General features: G+C 43.1%; 1 protein-coding gene across 10 annotated transcripts in view; it reads right to left on the bottom strand.

The window, feature by feature from the left end:
* PTPRM (protein tyrosine phosphatase receptor type M) overlaps positions 1-21,015 on the bottom strand; it is an 892,842-nt gene that overhangs the window by 592,543 nt on the left and 279,284 nt on the right. For all 10 annotated transcript variants that reach the window (XM_038746194.1, XM_038746195.1, XM_038746197.1 and 7 more), the window contains exons 3-4: positions 15,951-16,222; positions 1,797-1,875 (exon numbers count right to left, since the gene is read on the bottom strand). In XM_038746194.1, the coding sequence (XP_038602122.1) occupies positions 1,797-1,875; positions 15,951-16,222 (351 nt within the window). The remainder of the gene's footprint in view (positions 1-1,796; positions 1,876-15,950; positions 16,223-21,015) is intronic.

The following is a 21,015-nucleotide window of genomic DNA, read 5'->3' as shown; positions in this document are numbered from 1 at the left end:
TCTGACTCCCAGGCCCCATGTTCTATCCACTAAGACAGGCTGCTTCTCTGATGCTGGAAGAATCAGAATCTTTCTTCTGAAACTATACTGATGCCCTGATCCAGCCACAAGATGGGGGTGGGGGGGGGGGGAGGTGTGTGTGTGTGTGTGTGTGTGTGTGTGCTGTGTGTGTGTGTGTGTGTGTGTGTGTGTGCTGTGTGTGTGATTTTTCCTCTTCAAGAGAGGGTCTCTTTCACAAGAGCTGGCCAACAGAGCTTTCGATCCACCACTTCCACTTAGCAGAAACTCCCGTGGTATTTTCTCAAGTATAAGAACCTTGGTTTTCTCCTGGCCAAATTCCAGCTAAGGTAATCACATTCTTCTTTCCCCAATTCCCCCTACTATTTTAATTAACTCTGGTATTGTTGATTTTCCTGCCTTTGTCAAAAATAAAAACAAAACCCACAAAACTCACTCCCCTAAAAAATCCCACAAAAGCACCCTGTGACAACCCATCACCAAAACCAGAAGTTGTGCTGGCAGAATGGTCACACACCATTTCAGAAGTCACTTACTTTGCTGTAACGGCATGAGCATGTTTCTTCAATTAGGGCAGACTGCCCTATGAAAAGGGTTGGGGTGAGGTCTCAGGCCACAGGGGCTCCCAGATTTTAGTGCTTACGTACATATCTGTAATTTATTTATTGCTGTTAATGTCTGTCTCCACCTGTAGACACCAAGCTCACTGTGGGCAGGGAATGTGTCTGTTTATTGTTATATTGTACTCTCTCAAGTGCTTAGTACAGTACTATGCACACAGTAAGTGCTCAATAAATATGACTAACTCTCAAAGCCTCAAGCTTACATTGTTTCATTCTTCATCAATTTAAATTCTTCAACACAAAAGCTCCTCCATTACAGTGCAATCCTTCTGTGGGCAGGAAATGTGCTTCATGTTCCTACTCTATCTCCCTTAATACAACACATTCCATTGGGGAGTAGCTTAGTAAATACTACAACTTCTACTACTACAACTACTACTACTACGAGCAGCATGGCCTAGTAGCAAGAACACAGGTTTGGGAGTCAGAGGACGTGGGCTCTAATCCCAGCTCTGCCACTTGTCTGCTGTGTGACTTTGGGGAAGTCACGTAACTTCTCTGTGCCTCAGCTACCTCATCCGTAAAATGGGGATTAAGATTCTGAACCCCACATAGGACAACCTGATCACCTTGTATCTACTCCAGCGCTGGGCACACAGGAAGCGCTTAACAAATACCATTATTACTATTATTATTATTATAACTATTACTACTATTCAAATATCTGGCTGGCTAAAAGGGAATGCCATTCACTTGAATGAACTCTACCAACATAAAGAGTTCTTCAGTGCACAATGATAAGACATTTTGATTTTAACATGCAAGTCTTCTGCAGGCTGAGCCTCCTTCCTTTTTCATGTACCATTTGCAGTCTAAGAATAGGATATGAACCAGATTGATCTTTACTGATAGGTATAGCGGGAAGTCACTTCCATGAAAGGGGCCTTTCTTCTCCAAAATTCTTCCCCTTGCATGATATCCCAGGCTCCAGTCTGACACCTAACATACACAAAGCCAATCTCCTGGGCCTACTTTCCTCTAGGCCCTAGTAATTTTCCTTTCTCTACTGTGAGTTCTAGCTGGTGAAAATCATTTCAACATGAACCAGCCACTCGAACCACCAGAAACCATTCAAATATTTTGTTAGAAGAAATCTAAAACCCATTTTAGATGTGTTCTCCCCATCCAGTTCCAAAAATAAAGCCATCAACTTACCACATGGATGTCCTAACACCTTCACTTCATCAATAGCCAGGTATCCAGGCTGTCCTGAAGTTATCACTTCAAAAATTACCTGAAAAGAAAAGAAGAGAGATCTTTCTGTTAAAAGACAATTAAATGTTTGTGTGGTCCATGCCAAAAGGATTTCAAGTGCAGTAGCGGTCTTTGCATTCACATTTGCAGACCTGAGACCACCACAGTTCAGTGCAGAGAGCAGTGGATAAAAAAACAATTAAGAAACAGTGTGGCTTACTGGATAGAGCACAGGCTTGGGAGTCAGAAGGACTTAGGTTCTAATCCCGATCCTGCCACATGTCTACTGTGTGATCTGGGGCAGGTCACTCAACTTCTCTGGGCCTGAGTTACCTCATCTGTAAAATGTGGACTAAGAGTGTGAGCCCCATGTGGAAGAGGGAATGTGTCTAACCCGTTTAACTTTGATGATGATGGTATTTGTTAAGCACTTACTATGTGCCAAGCACTTTTCTAAGCGCTGGGGTAGATAAAAGATTATGAGGTTGTCCCACGTGGGGTTCACAGTCTTAATCCCCACTTTACAGATGAGGTAAATGAGGCATAGAGAAGAACCTTGCCCGAAGTCACACAGCTGACAAGTGGCAGAGCTGGGACTGGAACTCACAATCTCTGACTCCCAAGCCTGTTCTCTTTCCACTAAGCCACGATACTCACAGTACAGAGGGGGGAGACAGGCATTAATATAAATAAATTACCGATACATCCATAAGTGCCATGGGACTGAGGGAGTGATGGATATCAAGTGCTTAAAGGGAACCGATCCCAGTGCATAGGTGATACAGAATGTGCAAGACTGAACTCCTTATCTTCCCTCCCAAACGTTGCTCTCTCCCTGACTTCCCCATTACTGTAGACGGCACTACCATCCTTCCCATCTCACAAGCCCACAACCTTGGTGTCATCCTCGACTCCGCTCTCTCGTTCAACCCTCACATCCAATCCGTCACCAAAACCTGCCGGTCTCACCTCCACAACATCGCCAAGATCCGCTCTTTCCTCTCCATCCAAACCGCTACTCTGTTGGTTCAATCTCTCATCCTATCCTGACTGGATTACTGCATCAGCCTACTCTCTGATCTCCCATCCTCCTATCTCTCCCCACTTCAGTCTATACTTCATGGTGCTGCCTGGATCATCTTTGTGCAGAAACGCTCTGGGCATGTTACTCCCCTCCTCAAAAATCTCCAGTGGCTACCAGTCAACCTACGCATCAGGCAAAAACTCCTCACTCTCAGCTTCAAAGCTCTCCATCACCTCGCCCCCTCCTACCTCACCTCCCTTTTTTCCTTCTACAGCCCAGCCCGCACCCTCCGCTCCTCTGCTGCTAACCTCCTCACTGTGCCTCGTTCTCACCTGTCCCACCGTCGACCCCCGGCCCACGTCCTCCCCCTGGCCTGGAATGCTCTCCCTCCGCACATCCGCCAAGCTAGCTCTCTTCCTCCCTTCAAAGCCCTACTGAGAGCTCACCTTCTCCAGGAGGCCTTCCCAGACTGAGCCCCCTCCTTCCTGTCTCCCTCCCCATTCCCCCTGCCCTACCTCCTTCCTCTCTCCACAGCACCTGTATATATGTTTGTACAGATTTATTACTCTATTTATTTTACTTGTACATATTTACTATTTTATTTATTTTATTTTGTTAATATGTTTTGTTGTCTGTCTCCCCCTTCTAAACTGTGAGCCCATTGTTGGGTAGGGCCCGTCTCTATATGTTGCCAACTTGTACTTCCCAAGTGCTTAGTACAGTGCTCTGCACACAGTAAGTGCTGCACACGGTAAGCACTCAATAAATATGAATGAATGAATGAAAAGAGGTTGTTGGCAAAAAGAGAACTTAATCGGGAAGGCCTCTGGGAGGCAATGTGATTTGAATACGCATGTTGTGGGCGGGGAATGTGTGTCAGTTTAATGTTGCACTTTACTCTCCCAAGCACTTAGTACAGTGCTCTGCACACAGTAAGTGCTCAATAAATATGACTGAATGGACGAATAAGGCTCAGAAGGTAGCAGAGTGGTGGTATCCCTCAGACACTGCTACATCCTACAATATGCTTATAGTGTTCCATTTATTCCCCACCATGAGAACTTTTCATGCTTTCTCAAATCTGAATCCAGAATATAGGTCTGAAGGTTCCCAAGGAGAAGGGAAAAAACTGATCCCTTTGGAAGGAACATTAACACCCTTGGGCCACTCTGATTCCACTGGCCAGCCTGGTTCAGTGCTTAGAACAGTGCTTTGCACATAGTAAGCACTTAATAAATGCCATTATTATTATTATTATTATTATTTAACTGAGGACCTGGTGATACCCTTTCAAGGATATGGGTGTTGGCTTATTTAAAGGGTAGCCTGATGTAGTTTGTGAGAAATGAGGAGGAAAATTACTAGCACAGCTGGTCATTGGTGGGGAATACATCAGTTAGTAATGACAATAATTGTTGCATATGGTAAGCTCTTACTCTATGTCAAGCACAGTTCTATGCACTGGGACAAATATAAGATATTCAGGTCAGAAACGGACCCTGTCCTACAACAGGGCTCATAGACTTGGTAGGAAGGAGTACGGTTTTTGAATCCCCATTTTACAAATGAGGTAATGAAGCACAGAGAAGTTAGTGACTTGCCCAGGGTCACACAACAGACAAATGGCTGAGTTGGGATTCGAACCAAGGCCTGTGTTTTTTCCAGTAGGCCAAGTTGGGATTCGAACCAAGGCCTGTGTTTTTTCCACTAGGCCCCCAACATCAGACTTCCTATTGGCTGGGAGCTGCTCAACATGACCCACAATGGGGCAAAGACACACCTCGTCATCCTCTGCTAGGAAGTTGGCGCTTCAAACTCCAACGATGTTGATTGAAAGAGTGAGTGCCCCCCTCATCCCAAAGGCGTCCAGTCCACAGGGCTCATCCTCACTTTCCCAATCTTGCTTCTCCAGCTGAAGTCCCCAAACTAATCTTCCATCCCCCACACTGCATAAAGCAAAACAGAATCATCTGGCCACATCACAGCAGCGACTATACATAGATCTCTAAGAAAATCAACCGCTCTTGTCAGTTTAATTAGGAACGTTCAAAAAGTAAACCTTGCCCCATTTTGGCAGCCCTAGATTTGAGCAGCACAAGATTGCTTATTGTAGCACAGAGGAATGAAGAACCATTTTCACAGCCATACTCAGAATGTGAACACAAAAAAAACGTGTCCAGAGCTTCACCATGCTCTGGGTTTTGAACTTTGAAATCTAACTGTTCATAACCTGAAGTTCTCAGAAGGAAAGGTCTCCCAGTCCATCCTTTTAGACTTGGAGAATGCAGCTCACGTGCGTTTGGTTCCCTGTCTCATTCCCACCTGCTGGGTTGAATTCAGCTGCAACTTCTACAATACAAGCCACAGATCTGCTCTGATAGAAACATATCACAAGCATACAGTAATGCCCAGGTAATAGCTTTGCTGCTTTATAATACATACTTATGAAATTGCAGATTCTGGTTTCATTAGCATGGACCAGATAAAAGAATATTTTTCCCTAGTCCACCAAAAGCCCCTCTTGGCTTTCACCCTGCGCAGGAGCCCTCACAGCCATGAAAAAAGAAAAATGTAGAATCTCTGGATTTTCCAAGAGGAAAATTGTTCAGTCCAATTAAGAGAAAAAAATCTCACACTGCCAGTTGGCGGGTTCCTTTCACTTCCGGATTGTCCTTTCATTGTACCAGCCTAAAGGCAACAACAGTGGTAAGGGTGAAAAGTATTTGGACACACAACAATGGAAGAGACATAATCTGCATAGACTTTCACCTACCACTGTTCCCAAAAGGGCATTCACTCATTCATTCATTCATATTTATTGAGAGCTTACTCTGTGCAAAGCACTGTACTAAGCATTTGGGAGAGCACAAGATAACATTCCCTGTCCACAATGAGCTTACATGTCTAGAAAGGGAGATGGACAAACACTAATATAAATAAATAAATTTGACATTCAAATGTTGACTGGAGGAGGTAAAAGAAAAAAGTAACTCAAAAAACAGGTATTCACTGAGCTTCCATGAGATATATAATACCTTTGGAGTCACTTGGGCATATATTGAAAGAATGACAATGATGCTCACCCTCAAGCAATCGCTAACAATGCAATCCCTAGACTGTAAGCTCATTGTGGGCAATGTGTCTGTTTATTGTTGTATTGTATGCTCCCAATTGCTTGGTACAGTGCTCTGCACACAGTAAGCATTCAATAAATACGATTGAATGAATGAATGAAATGAATGAATCGGCTTAAATTTGCAACAATACAAAAAATATTTACAAGACAATTGAAAAGAGGAGAAAGAAAGCTGGAGTCTCTTAGATGAATTTTTTTGTCAAAAACCTTCCCAAAGTAAAATATCTATATGGAAGTATCAAAGGTTACAGTATACACATAACCAAGTGATAGGGAGTTGCCAAAATGTATACTTTTAGTAGTACAGATATCACTGCTTTCAAACATGCTCGTGTCTCCCAAGCACTTAGTACAGTGCTTTGCTCACAGTAAGCGCTCAATAAATACAAATGAATGAATGAACGTCTCTGCTGTTCTAAAAAAAAAAAAACCCTCCCTTGGCCCCATAGCTCCCTCCAGTTATCGCCTCATCTCCCTCCCTCCCCACCAAACCCCTTGAATGAGTTGTCTACACCTGCTGCCTCCATTTCCCTTCCTCCAATTCTCTCCTTGACTCCCACCACTCTGGCTTCCACCCCCTTGATTCCACCAAATTTGGCTAGTGCCTGTGATTGCCTAATGAGAGGCAGCATGGTTTAGTGGAACTAGGACGGGTCTTGAAGTCAGAGGACCTGGGTTCTAAGCTCGACTCTGTCAACTGCTTGCTGTTATACCTTGCACAAGTTACTGCCTTAGTTTCCTCAACCATACTATGGGATTAAATGCCTGTTCTCCCAGCTCAGACTTTGAGCCCCATATGGGAAAGGGACTATGTCCAACCTTACTAATTGGTATCTATCCCAGTTCCTAGAACAGTGCTGGACATATAATAAGCACTTAGCTAATACAATCACCATAATCATCACCCCTGAACATTAGGGTTGTTAAGGACTTCATTTGAGGAAGAAGTGAGATGTGCCAAAGTCAATACAAAGAAAAAATTCTTAAGTTAAGGACAAAACTTCCTGAAAGGGTTCCATGTCACTTTCTTTGTCACTCTACAAAATGTGTCGTTTTGTATTATTTTCTACTGCTGTCATTATAACAATACAGTTTGAAAGGTTTGAGGAAATGCCTGTATTTTTGCAAAGTAAATGTGGAAATTCCTTCTATGGACTCTTCAAACTGTAGCTATTATTTACTGAGTAACCAGCATTACAGATTTCTGTACAAACAGCTACAAAGTCTTAAAAAGCAGGATCCTAGTCCTGCAAGAGTGTAAGCTTTAATAATAATAATAATAATTACAGTATTTGTTCAGCACTTACTATGTGCCAGGCACTGTACTAAGCACTGGGGTGGTTACAAGGAAATCAGGTTGGACACAGTCCCTGTCCCATGTGGGGCTCTCAATCTCAAATCCCCATTTTCCAGATGTGGTAACTGAGGCGCAGAGAAATGAAGTATCTTTCCCTAGGCTACATAGCAGCCAAGTGGTGGAGCTGGGATTAGAATCCATGACCTTCTGAAAGCCAGGCCTGTGCTCTATCCATTATGCCACACTGTTTCTTTAGATTAGACTGCAGACTGTAAACTAGACTGTAAACTCCTCATGAGCAGTGAACATGTCTTCTACTTTAGTTGTACTGTACTCTCCTAAAAGCTTAGTACAGTGCTCTGCCTATAGTTAAGGGCTCAATAAATACCACTGATTGGTTGATTTAAGACTGACTGTACTCCCTCTTCCCCTTCTATTCTCCCTCAACACCCACTCCCTTGGACAACTTATTCACTCCCATGGCTTCAATTACCATCTCTATGGAGATGATTCTGGAGAAGCAGTGTGGCTCAGTGGAAAGAGCATGGGCTTTGGAGTCAGAGATCATAGGTTCAAATCCCAGCTCCGCCAATTGTCAGCTGTGTGACTTCGGGCAAGTCACTTAACTTCTCTGGGCCTCAGTTACCTCATCTGTAAAATGGGGATTAAAACTGTGAGCCCCCCGTGGGACAACCTGATCACCTTGTAACCTCCCCAGTGCTTAGAACAGTGCTTTGCACATAGTAAGCACTTAACAAATACCATTATTATTATTAGTAGCAGTAGTATTATTATTAAATCTACATCTCCGGCCCTGACTTCTCTCCTTCCCTGCAATCTTGTATTTCCTCCTGTCTTTAAGTGATGATTACTTTGATGATTACTCAAATTAAACATGTCCAAAGCTGAACTCCTTATCTTCCCATCGAAACCCTGTCCTCCCATGTCTTTCCCCTCACTGTAGACAACACCACTCTCCTCCCTATCTCACAAGCCTGTAACCTTGGCATCATCCTTTACTCATCTTTCTCATTCCATCTATGTATTCAATCTGTCACTAACTCCTGTCATTTCTACGTTCAAAACATTGGTAAATCCCACCCTTTACTTTCCATCCAAACTGTCACCAGGCTGATCCAAGCACTTATCCTATCCCGTCTTCACTACTGTTTTTAAGAGGGCTTCCGCTCAATAAATACGATTGATTGATTGATAAGTCCTCTTTTCCCCAGCTCACTTTCCCTTCTGCATCTATGTACTTCGATATGTGACCTTTGGATATTTGATATTTGCACAAGCCCCTGTCCCTCAGCACTTATTTACATATTTTTAAATTACTCAGATCATAAATCACTCATGTATTCATATTAATGTCTGGCTCCCGTGCCAGACAGTAGCGCTCATTATGGGCAGGGAACTTGTACGCTAAATCTGTTGTACTGTACTCTCCCAAGCACTTACTCAGTGCTCTACACATAATAAGCTCTCAATTAATATGATTGATTGATTGACTGATCTGCCTCCTCGTGATTGCCCTATACTCTTTCCATTAGGCCATGAATCATTCAAAAGCTCCTCTCTGGCTACCTTCCTTGCAGCCACAAAACAATTTTTTTTCCAGATCATTTTTAGTTTCCCGACAGTTCACCAGAACATTAACACTGGGATTCTTGCTCTAATTTTTGCATTTTATCCAAGCTGGTGACATCTGCCTGCGACCTATGAGCCTTAGAAATCAAAGTACCAAGATGGTGCCCCAAGTAACCATTGGCATCTTTAGGGAGAAAACAGACTCGTAATCTCTTGTGCCAGGAAACAACTAGTTAAAACACCAATTTAATCTGCTTGGGAAAAATTCTGCCAGATGTTTGCCTATGAGATGTTTAACATTGGGCCATCCCTCAGATGCCGCCAAACAGGAAATAGGAAAGCAGTTTAACATTGTGGTGTCCCTCATCCTCCCTGCTTCAGTGAAGAGCAAAATTAGCTTTTCATTCCTACCACTTCTCCCTGCTTATGTGTGAGCAAAGAAAAGGGATTTGCTTACCATCGCAAACACTCACCCCCGAAACATGTGCCGGTGGAAATTACTCCTCACTGCCATAGAACAAAGGCAATTGCTTATCGAATCCACAGAACAAAAGAATTAATGGTGGCTGACTACTGCAAAGCTTCACCCAGTGGCATAACCAAGCAAAAATGGTTAAATTGTGGAAATCAAAATATATGGACCTATCCCTAATGATAAACAATTTATACTTTGCTCAAAGATGCATTTCCAAATGGAGAAAACAATTAAAAGCAAACCCCTCTTTTGACAGTCCTTTAGGTCAAAAGAAGCTAAGAAGATCCAGGTTTGCTTATCCAGGACCACAGTAAGAGTAGAGGAATCAAGATAAAAAACCAAAAGGCTTTTCTGAAATGAAGGAAAAAGTTTTTTGAAGCATAGATAATTTTTTAAAATAGCCATTTGTTCTTTTTATTCAGTACCAATGAAAAATTATTTCCTGAATCCATGCCCCTTTCTGCTCTTTAACAACCTATCATCCCTTCCCCACATTTTCTAACCCCATTTCTTTTTTTCCACATTTTCCTTGTAGATCCCTTATTTGGGAGCACTAAATGTGAATTTACCTGAAATGGAAGGGGTAATAATAATAATAATAATGGCGTTTATTAAGCACTTACTATGTGCAAAGCACTGTTCTAAACACTGGGGAGGCTACAGAGTGATTAGGTTGTTCCACGGAGGGCTCACAGTCAATCCCCATTTTACAGGTGAGGTAACTGAGGCACCAAGAAGTTACCCAAAGTCACACAGCTGACAATCGGCAGAGCTAGGATTTGAACCCATGAGCACTGACTCCAAAGCCCATGCTCTTTCCACTGGGCCATGCTGCTTCTTGTAGAAAATAGTTACTGGGTTCAGGGGTGCATATAAACAGGAGAGGATAGGGAAGAGAGGAGAAGGGTGTGGGAGAGGGGAAAATAGGAGAGGGAAGCACTATGGCCTACTGGAAAGAGACCGGGCCTGGCAGTCACAGGTTCTTGGTTCTAATCCCATCTCTGTCAATTTTTTACAGTGTGACCTGGAGCAAGTCATTTAACCTTTCTGTGCCTCAGTTACGTCATCTGTCAAATGGGGATTAAATCCTTCTCTCTCTGACTTAGACTGTGAGCCCCATGTGGGAATGTGAACCTAATTATCTTGTATATACGTTGCCATTTAATCAAGTTCCTGGTACATAGTAAGCACTTGACAAGTACCATAAGCCACAATATCAACAAGAAGAAAGAAGCAGAGGGTGAGTCGAGGAGAGGAGAAAGAGAAGGAGAATGGTAGGGGAAGTGAGGGAGCCAGTATCAGTTCAAGGCCAAATCTACAATATCCAAAAGAAACTGAGGACACAGTAACTAGCCTCTAGACTGTAAACTCATTCATTCATTCAATCATATTTATTGAACGCTTACTGTGTGCAGAGCACTGTACTAAGCTCTTGGAAGAGTACAATATAACAATAAGCAGACACATTCCCTACCCACAACGAGCTTACAGTTTAGAGGGGAGACAGATATTAATATAATTACAGATATGTACAGAAGTGCTGTGGGGCTGGAGGGGGGATGAATAAAAGGAGCAAATCAGGGAACAGAAGGGAGTGGGAGAAGAGGCAAGGACAGCTTAGTCAGGGAAGGCCTTTTGGGGGACTTATGCCTTTAATAAGGCTGTGAAATGGGGGAAGTAATTGTCTGTCAGATTTGAGGAGGGAGGGTGTTTCAGGCCAGGGTACCGCCCCACTCTCCACAGACTGAGAGTTTGCTGTGGGCAGGGGTTGTCACTGCTTATTGTTGTACTACACGATCCAGCATGGCTCAGTGGAAAGAGCACGGATTCAGGAGTCAGAGGCTGTAAATTCTAATCCCGGCTCCACCATTTGTCTGCTATGTGACCTTAGGCAAGTCACTTTACTTCTTTGTGCCTCAGTTACCTCACTTGTAAAATGGGGATTAAGACTGTGAGCTCCTTGTGGGACAACCTGATTACCTTGTAATAATAATAATAATAATGATGACATTTGTTAAGCACTTACTATGTGCCAAGCACTGTTCTTAGCACTGGGGAGGGGGGATACAAGATAATCAGTTTGTCCCACATGGGGCTCACAGTCTTAACTCCCATTTTACAGATGAGGTAACTGAGGCACAGAGAAATTAAGTCACACAGTTAACAAGTGGCAGAGCAGGGATCAGAATCTACGACCTCTGACTCCCAAGCCCAGGCTCTTTCCACTGAGCCATGCTGCTTCTCTAGTATCGACCCAGCACTTAGAACAGTGCTTGGCACATAGTAAGCATTTAAATTCCATTATTATTGTTATTATTATTATCCTAAGCACTTAGCACAATGTTCTGTGCACAGTGAGCATGAAATAAATACGACTGAATGAATAAATGAATGAATGACGTGGGCAAGAGGTAGGTAGTGAGATAGATGAGATCAAGGAACAGCGAGAAGGTTTGCATTGGAGGAGCAAAGTGTGCGGGCTGGGATGTAGTAGGAGAGTAGTAATAATAATAATAATGATAATGATGGAATTTGTTAAGTGCCCTGCACTGTTGTAAGCACTGAAGTAGATACAAGATAATCAGATTTGATACAGCCCGTCCCACATAGGGCTCACAGATGAGGGAACCAAAGCACAGAGAAGATAAGTGACTTGCCCAAGGTCACACAGCAGACAAGTGGCAAAGCCTGGATTAGAACCCATGAACTTGTGACTCCCAGGCCCGTGCTCTATCCACTAGGCAACGCTGCCTCTCCAGATAGGGTAGTAGGATATAGTAGGAAAGATGAGCTAGAAGGATGAAAGGTGCTTGAGGGCTTTGAAGCCAGGGGTGACAAGGGTTTTTTTTTTTTATGCAAAGGTGGATAGGCAACTACTACAGCTTCCTGAGGAGCAGGGAAACAGGTTCTGAATGTGGGTTTTAATCCCGGCTCTACCACTTGTCTGCTGTGTAACCTTGGGCAAGTCACTTAACTTCTCTGTGACTCAGTTTCCTCATTGTAAAATGGGGATTCAATACCGGTTCTCCCTCTTATCTAGAATGTGAGCCCCACAAAGGGCAGAGATGTGTTTCACCTGACTAGCTTGTGTCTATCCCAGCACCTAGTAGCGTGGTTGATGGTTGACACATAGTTAGCACTAAATATCACCATTAAATACCATTAATAAATTTATTATGTGATTGGTAACTGTTTGCTACAGACCATTACCTTTCCAGATGCTTTGGGAAGTAAATTATTCCAGGGGCATCCTTGGAATCTGAGTTATCCTGTGCAATGGGAAATGGGGATGCAGGGCTGGTAGTTGGGATGAGTAAATCAGCAACTGATGAAGACTGGAAAGCAGTATGGCCTAGTGGAAAGTGGACAGGCTTGGGAGTCAGAGGACCTGGCTACTAATACTGGATCAACCACTCTTCTGCTGTGTGGCCTTGGAAAAGTCACTAAAGCTTTCCTGGGCCTCAGTTATCTCATCTGTTAAATGGGCATGGCTCAGTGGAAAGAGCATGGGCTTTGGAGTCAGAGGTCATGGGTTCAAATCCCGGCTCCGCCAATTGTCAGCTGTGTGACTTTGGGCAAGTGACAACTTCTCTGGGCCTCAGTTACCTCATCTGTAAAATGGGGATTAAGACTGTGAGCCCCTCATGGGACAACCTGATCACCTCGTATCCCCCCAGCACTTAGACCAGTGCTTTGCACAAAGTGCTTAACAAATGCCATTATTATTATTATTATTATTATTATTATTATTATGGATGGGAATTCTGTCTAACCTGGTTATCTTGAATGTACACAGTAAGTGCTTAATAAATATCATAAAAAACAAAACAAAAAATAAATGTGTCCATCTCCCAAATCAAGAGAGGATGCCAGTGGGAAACAGCGAGGGTGAGATTGGCGAAAGAGGGAGAAGGAGGAGAGAAAATGTGGAGGGCATGTAAATACTTCCCTTTAAACTGCTGAACCATTGAAGGAAACAAAAATACTTTATAATTAAAGGAAATAGGTCACTGACCTCAGAAGTCAATGCCATCTAATAGAAATAATAGTATTTGTTAAGCATATATTATGTGACAGGCACTATACTAAGCACTGGGGTGGATACAAGCAAATCAGGTTGGACACAGTCCCTGTCCCATGTGGGGCTCACAGTCTCAATCCCCATTTCATAAATGAGGTAACTGAGGCCCAGAGAAGTGAAGTGATTTGCCGAAGGTCACAAAGTGGTGGAGCTGGGATTAGAACCCAGGTCTTCTGACTCCTAGGCCTGTGGTCCTTCCACCATGCCATGCTGGCATCTTGCTAGCTATTCTAGGACAGAGGCAGAGTGCTAATACTTCCCAAATGGTTCAGCTCAAGCTTGTGGACAGGATTTTAGAAGCAGTGATTAAAACAAGCATTAATTAAGGAATTAAATGTATCTTAATCACCAAATACTTGACAATTTAAGTTTTAATGAATGGTAATTAACCTGCAATTAGCTGTATTCCATGCAGGTTACCATTGTGATTTGTACACGTAGCAGATGGTAGCTTGCCATGCAAGGTAAAAGCCACATCAATGCCTAGCAGCTACTAACATAGCTCAATTTGGCAAGAAAGTCCTCCTAAATGCAGTATAGTAAATACCCCCCCCCCCACCACAAACACATCCAAAGACGAAAGGTTTGAAAACACTAGTTACTAAAAGAAGTACACTTCTAAATCACAGAGGATGCTTTTGTCCATGCGCATTAACCAGAAATGAAATATAAAACCTTTTAAGCTTCAGCCCAAACAAAAATGTCAAATTACTTTAAATTTTCTCAACAAATGTTAGAAATAGTAGAGCGAAATGTAAAGGCTCCATACATCTGAGAAATGATATCAGTAAATCTATGACTAAGATTTCTGAATTATACAAATGGCAACCCTCTTACACATTAAACTATGTCCTTACACAAAATTTCCATTTAGTGGTTCTTTACAATGTTTGAGGAAACATAAAGGAGCTGGGAGTGATGAGAATATTTGTTTCAGCGTGGAGTAACACTGTGAAAGGTATATCATATTTGGCGAGCACAAGTAGATGTACTTAGTTCAGTACTCTGAACAGTAAGCGCTCAATAAGTAAGGTTGAATTAATTGATTTACCTGCCTTATGAATCACAGGGTGCACAGCTTAAATAAAAGACTGCCATCCATCCCCTCTCCCCTCCTTAGTTTTAGATGGTAAGCCTCTTGACACCCAGGCACTATGTCTAATTTTCATCTGTCTCCAGAAACCAATTTTGCAGGGTGGCTGGATCAAAAGATCCCAGATTTGTTAATGGTACACAGACTTAGCAGGGGTCTGAAGAATTGCCACAATCCCTAGGGCTGCTTGCCTAGAATGAAAAAACTCCAAATCACTATACCCTACAGCCTTCTCTGAGTCCAACATGAATAGTAGTAATTGAAATCTGTTAAACATTTACTATTTGCCAGGCACTGTTCTAAGGGTGTATACAAGCAAATCCTGTTTGGACACAGTCCCTGTCACACATGGAGCTCATGATCTTCATCCCCATTTTACAGATGGGGTAACTGAGGCACAGAGAGTTAAGTTTCTTTCCCAAGGTCACACAGCAAAGTGGTAGAGCCAGCATTAGAACCCAGCTCCTTCATTAGTCCCAGGCCCATGCTCTATCCACTAGGAAATGCCTCCAGGTTGCACACCACAACCTGAGTTCACTTTCAGCCTCTTTTTCAATGGCCATATACAAGCATATGACCCTAAGAACAGCCACATTTCTTCCCTTAAGACACCAAACAGAAAAATGGTCAACATTAAGGCAAACAATGTATTGGGTCCATTAGAATGTAAGCACTTGAGGGCAAGGATCACATCAACCTACGAATCAAGCAAAAACTCCTCACTCTTGGTCTCCTCACTTTCGGCTTCAAGGCTTGCCATCACCTCCCTTCTCCCCTTCTACAGCCCAGCCTACACCCTTTGCTGCTAACCTCCTCACTGTGGCTTGTTCTCGCCTGTCCCGCCGTCGACCAACGGCCCATGTCCTTCCCCTGGCCTGGAATGCCCACCCTCCACAAATCCGCCAAGCTGGCTCTTTTTCTCCATTCAAAGCCCTACTGACAGCTCACCTCCTCCAGGAGGTCTTCCCAGACTGAGCCCCCTTTTTCCTCTTCTCCTCCCCATCCCCCCCAACCCTACCTCCTTTCCCTCTCCACAGCATTTGTACATATTTGTACAGATTACCCTATTTTACTTGAACATATTTACTATTCTATTAATTTTGTTAATGATGTGCCTATAGCTATGATTCTATTTGTTCTGATGATTTTGACACCTGTCTACATGTTTTGTTTTGTTGTCTGTCCCCATTCTAAACTGTGAGCCCGTTGGGTAGAGACCGTCTCTATATGTTGCCGACTTGTACTTCCCAAGCGCCTAGTACAGTGCTCTGCACACAGTAAGAACTCAAAAAATGTGATTGAATGAATGAATGAATAACATCTCAAAGTACTTTCCCAAGCATTTAACACAGTACTCTGCACACAGTTAAAACTCAATAAATATCACCAGCTGCCCAATGAGCTCGATAGGGAACTTACCTGGTAAAAATTGGGCCAAAAGGTACTGATTGCCAGTTCTGCTCTGTTCCACGTGCCAGAGGGGGCCCCGGACACATTCCATATGGGGTTCCCCAAAGGACCATTGTTCACCTTCACATACACATTCAGAGCCCCAGGATTAGAGCCACTTCTGCTGGACACAAAGTAGTGGAAGTCGATGCAGTGCGTGTCATTTTCTTTGAGCTGGGGTAACAGCAGATGAGTTCTTTGCCCAGCAAACCTCCCTGAGGTATTAACCAACATGAAGGAGCCTGTGAAAGCAGAAACAAAAAGAAAAGGGTGTCACACTTTCAATCGCTAGTTAAGGCAAAGACCTGGTCCTGCCGGTGGAGTAGAAACAGGAGGGAGAGGAGTGGAGCAGAGAAAGGAATAAAGAACGATATTGATAATCAAACATCAAATAAATCCACTGGGCCAAAAAATTTATTTCATGAACTTGGTAATACCTAATGAATTCCTAAAAGATGAGTATAGATGAAATGTTCCTAATTTTGGGAAGAAAGGAACTAGAACCAAAATAAGAAATGAAGATTTGCACTTGTTTTACGGATGGGTAAATGGAGCACTTTATATTTTCTGAGGTGTTTCTGCAATCACTTTTAGCATCTACTATAGAACCCCGCCTCTGATATTCGATGTTCCCCAGCCCAAGATATTACCTCCAGGAGGAAGGGACCATCTCTGTATGTTGACGATTTGTACTTCCCAAGCGCTTAGTACAGTGCTCTGCACACTATAAGTGCTCAATAAATACAACTGAATGAATGAATGAGGAAGAGGGACGTGACCTCTAAAAGAGCTTCATAGTGAGTTAGTGGAAGAGTCCAACATTTGAACCCTGATCACTTAGCATTTCAGTTTCTTTCCCTACCATGCTCTTCTCTTCATCCTCTTCTGCTCTTAAATGCCACTTTTTAATGAAGAAAACAAACCATCACCCCTCAAGCTCAGATGAACCAAATAAGAATTTTTTTATGGTATTTGTTAAGCATGACAGGCACTGTAGTAAGCGTTTGGGAAGATACAAGCTAATCAAGTTGGACACAATCCATGACCCATGTAGGCTCATGATCATCATCCTCATTTTACAGATGAGGTAACTGAGGCACAGAGAAGTGAAGTGACTTGCCCAAGGTTATTCAGCAGACAAATGGGGGAGCACGGATTAGAGCCCAGGTCCATCTGACTTGCAGGACCATGCTCTACCCACTAGGCCATGCTGCTTCTCAGACCACATTGCTTCTCGAAATTTTGCTGCAATTTTGAAAATAGGGCCACTTTCGCATGAAAAGTACAAGAGTCATCAATATTCATCTGGCAAACTACAAGTCAAGGCCCCTGGGGTAGAATTTTACCAAGAACTGAGGAAAGAGGTAAGATATACAAAAATGATTTACAGAAGAGTTAGGAATGTGTGGAACACAAGAAATAAATGGCAAATAATCTTACTGAAATAACTGTTTGGAATGGGTATAGGTGTTCAAACATTGCCAGGTTTCACTTGGATGGTCACTATTACATGGATTATAAAACTGCACCTGCCCAGTTACGGTAGTGTATACATCAAGCAAAACCTCTCCGACTAAGGAAAATTACTCAGTTGCAAAAAACCTTAAAAATCTAAGGCCCTTAACAGACTAATGCAAATTATGAAAATGATAGGTTAGAAAGAAGTAACTAATTATATAGTTATTAACATCACAAACAATGATGGAAGATAGCCTAATCAAAAGCATTTGCCACTAGATATGATTATGCTAAATTTAATTCAGCCAGGATTCAAGAATTCACATTTTGCATATACTTATAGGAGAAAGTTTTCTTTTCAGAAAGACTGGAATATCTCCGGCAGTGGCCCTCTGAAATCCACCCTTGATGATAAACCTGTTACTTTTGAGCCAGAACCCATGGAATCAAGGCTTTTCCATGCCTGCAACATTCGATTCACACTGATTTCAAGGTGTTTGTTATCTAAAGCCAAACTAAAATTCTGCATTGTGATTCCCTTAATTTAGTGCCCAGTTGGAGTGCTTCTACAGGGGAAAAATAGAAGTAAAGAGCCACCAACAGGGCTAGACCCAGTTGCTCTTGGAAAATGCATTTCCCACAATCAAAACATGGAAACTGACGGTGAAAATTAACATATTCCACCAGAATACTGAAAGAATATTTTATAAACAGGCTAATAGCTCAAAATTGAATCGGAATTCCTTCGGGGTTTTTTTTGAACACTGTTGTTGGAAAGTTTACCACTGGCTGGCAAGAGGCAAAGCAGCAGAAAGGACTGAGATACTCCAGTTCATTTCACTGCTCTGAGGCTCAGCCACACTTAAGCCACACCATAGAGATAAGAATTATCTCCTCTACATCCCACTAATTTAGAAGACTAAAAAGTCTGTCAGTATAATTCCTTCCATTTATTAAAATTCCTTCTATTTATTAAACGTCCCCATTAATGCACTGGAATCCCTAAATGCTTGTCAAGGCCTCACAAAAGATAGGAAACTGCTGGTTTGTCTCAATAACGAACTCTTCATGACCCAGTGATTGGTAGGTCCACCTTCAGGCTTTTCCTGTCAAAATAATCTGAATTCCTTTAATCTACTTTAACAAATATTAACGTTGGATTGGGTTGGAGCAGTTTGCATAGACAAGTTGAGGAGCATTCATTCAATCATATTTACTGAGCACTTACTGTGTGCAGAGAACTGTACTAAGCGCTTGGTCTTGTGGATGAAGCACAGGCCTGGGACTCATAAGGGCCTGGGTTCTAGCTCCAGCTCAGCCACTTGTCTGCCATGTGACCTTGGGCAAGTTACTTAAATTTTCTGTGCCTCAGTTCACTCATCTGTAAAATGGGGATTATAACTGTGAGCCCCATGTTTGTTTGTTTGTTTTATGGTACTTGTGGGAAATGGACTTTGCCCAACATGATTACCCTGTATACCCCCCCACCCCCACCCCAAGCACTTAGATCAGTGCCTGGCACAAAGTAAGTGCTTAACAAATACCATAAAAAAATATGTGAGGGTAGACTTCAGCTGAGTCCTTTCCCTTCTTCCTCTGACTACCTGTAATAGTATTAATTAATAATGATAGCATTTGTTAAGCGCTTACTATGTGCCAGGCACTGTTCTAAGTGCTAGGATGGATAATTGGGTTGGACACAGTCCCTGTCCCACATGGGGCTCACAGTCTCAATCTCCATTTTCCCAGATGAGTTAACTGAGGCCCAGGGAAGTGACGTGACTTGCCCATGGTCATCCAGCAGACAAGTGGCGGAGCTGGGATTAGAAGCCATGACTTATTGACTCCCAGGCCCAGGCTCTAGCCACTATGCCATGCTACTGTAGTAGCTGTAGTAGTACAAGATGTAGCATTTATTGAGCACCCACTTGCTGAGAGGCTATGTAATACATGATTGATAAAAACAGAATAACCAAGTGACATCTTCCCTGCTCACAAGAAGCTAATACTCTAATGGGGAAGACATAAAAGATCTTTACAACTATGACTGGAAACTTTGACAATAAAGCTCTCTTCTATTTCATGATCACTAAGAGGTCATGTGATTTTAGACCATATTTTATGAGTACATATGAAAAAAAGTCACAACGAGGTAGAGAGGCAGATGTTGTCCCTCCATACACCAGTCGATACTTCATTCTGCTTCCCGGATCATTTTTCTAAAAAAAAAAAACCAGTCACTCCACATCTTCTACTGTTCCAGAACCTCATGTGGTTGCCCATCTATCTCTGCATCAAACAGAAACTCCTCACCATTGGCTCACAGCCTTAATCCCCATTTTACAGATGAGATAACTGAGGCACAGAGAAGTTAAGCAACTTACCCAAGGTCACACAGCAGGCAAGTGGCAGAGCTGGGATTAGAACCCACAATTTCTGACTCCCAAGCTTGTGCTCTTTCCACTAAGCCATGCTGCTGCTTATTCTCCGGATGAGTGGGAGGGCGCAGGCCTGGCTTCATGCAGCTGGCATGGGAGGGGTTGGAGACACAGAGGGGCGATAGGTGCCCTTGGGTCATGCACCCTCCAGCCCCCTCCCCAGCCCACCTCCTGCCTTCTCGCTTCCCTCCTCTGCCCCACCAAAGGTCGCTTTCCCAGTCTCTTCCCCTTCTCATCCCTGCCACAGCTTGGGGTTGAAGTGCAGTGGGAGGGCTGACACCATCTCTGACGCTTCTTTTGATTTGGTGGCGGGGGGAGGGGGGCGCGTATGGCTGGGGAAGGTGTTTGTCCTGTCTCAGGGGGCGAGTTAAGGATCTGTGTGGTTTCCCTTTTGGTGGCCACAGAGAAAGCAGGTTAGGCAGCAGGGGCTGGGAGCACAAGCTCCCTGGTCTTCCTGTGGAGAAGCAGCATGGCTTAGTGAATACAGCACGGGCCTGGGAGTCAAAAGGACCTGGGTTCTCATCCCAGCTCTGCCACTTGTCTGCTGTGTGATCTTGGGGAAGTCACTTCACTTCTCTTGGCCTCAGTACCCTCATCTGTACAATCGGGATTAAGAGTGGGAGTCCCATGTGGGAAAGGGGCTGTATCCAAACTGATCCATGTCTACCTACTCCAGAGCTTAAAACAGTGCTCGGCACATAGTAAGAGCCTAAAAAGTACTATTGTTACTATTCAAAGCCTTATTATGGTCATATCTCCTCCAAGAGGCTTTCCCCAATTAAGCCTTCTTTTCCCCAACAACTTATCCCTTTTGCATCAACTATGTACTTGGCTATATACCCTTTGGGCACTTCATATTCACCCCATCCTCAGTCCTACAGCACTTATATACGTATCTGTAATTTATTTATTTATATTAATGTTTGTCTTCCCTTCTAGCCTGTAAGCTAGTTGTGGGCAGGGAATAAGTCTACCAACTCTGTTGCATTGAAGTCTCCCAAGCATTTAGTACCATGCCCTGAACAGAGTAAGTGCTTAATAAATACAACTGATTAATTAATAGTCTTACCCCACGATCATTTCTCTTTAACCTTTTTGATGTGTGTCCCTTGACAAATAAGGAAGTGCATTATTAAGTT

The sequence above is a fragment of the Tachyglossus aculeatus genome, chromosome 5 (assembly GCF_015852505.1).
Source record: "Tachyglossus aculeatus isolate mTacAcu1 chromosome 5, mTacAcu1.pri, whole genome shotgun sequence".
NCBI lineage: Eukaryota > Metazoa > Chordata > Mammalia > Monotremata > Tachyglossidae > Tachyglossus > Tachyglossus aculeatus.
The sequence above is the reverse complement of the archived record's forward strand: the minus strand, read 5'-3'. Positions and strand labels throughout refer to the sequence as shown.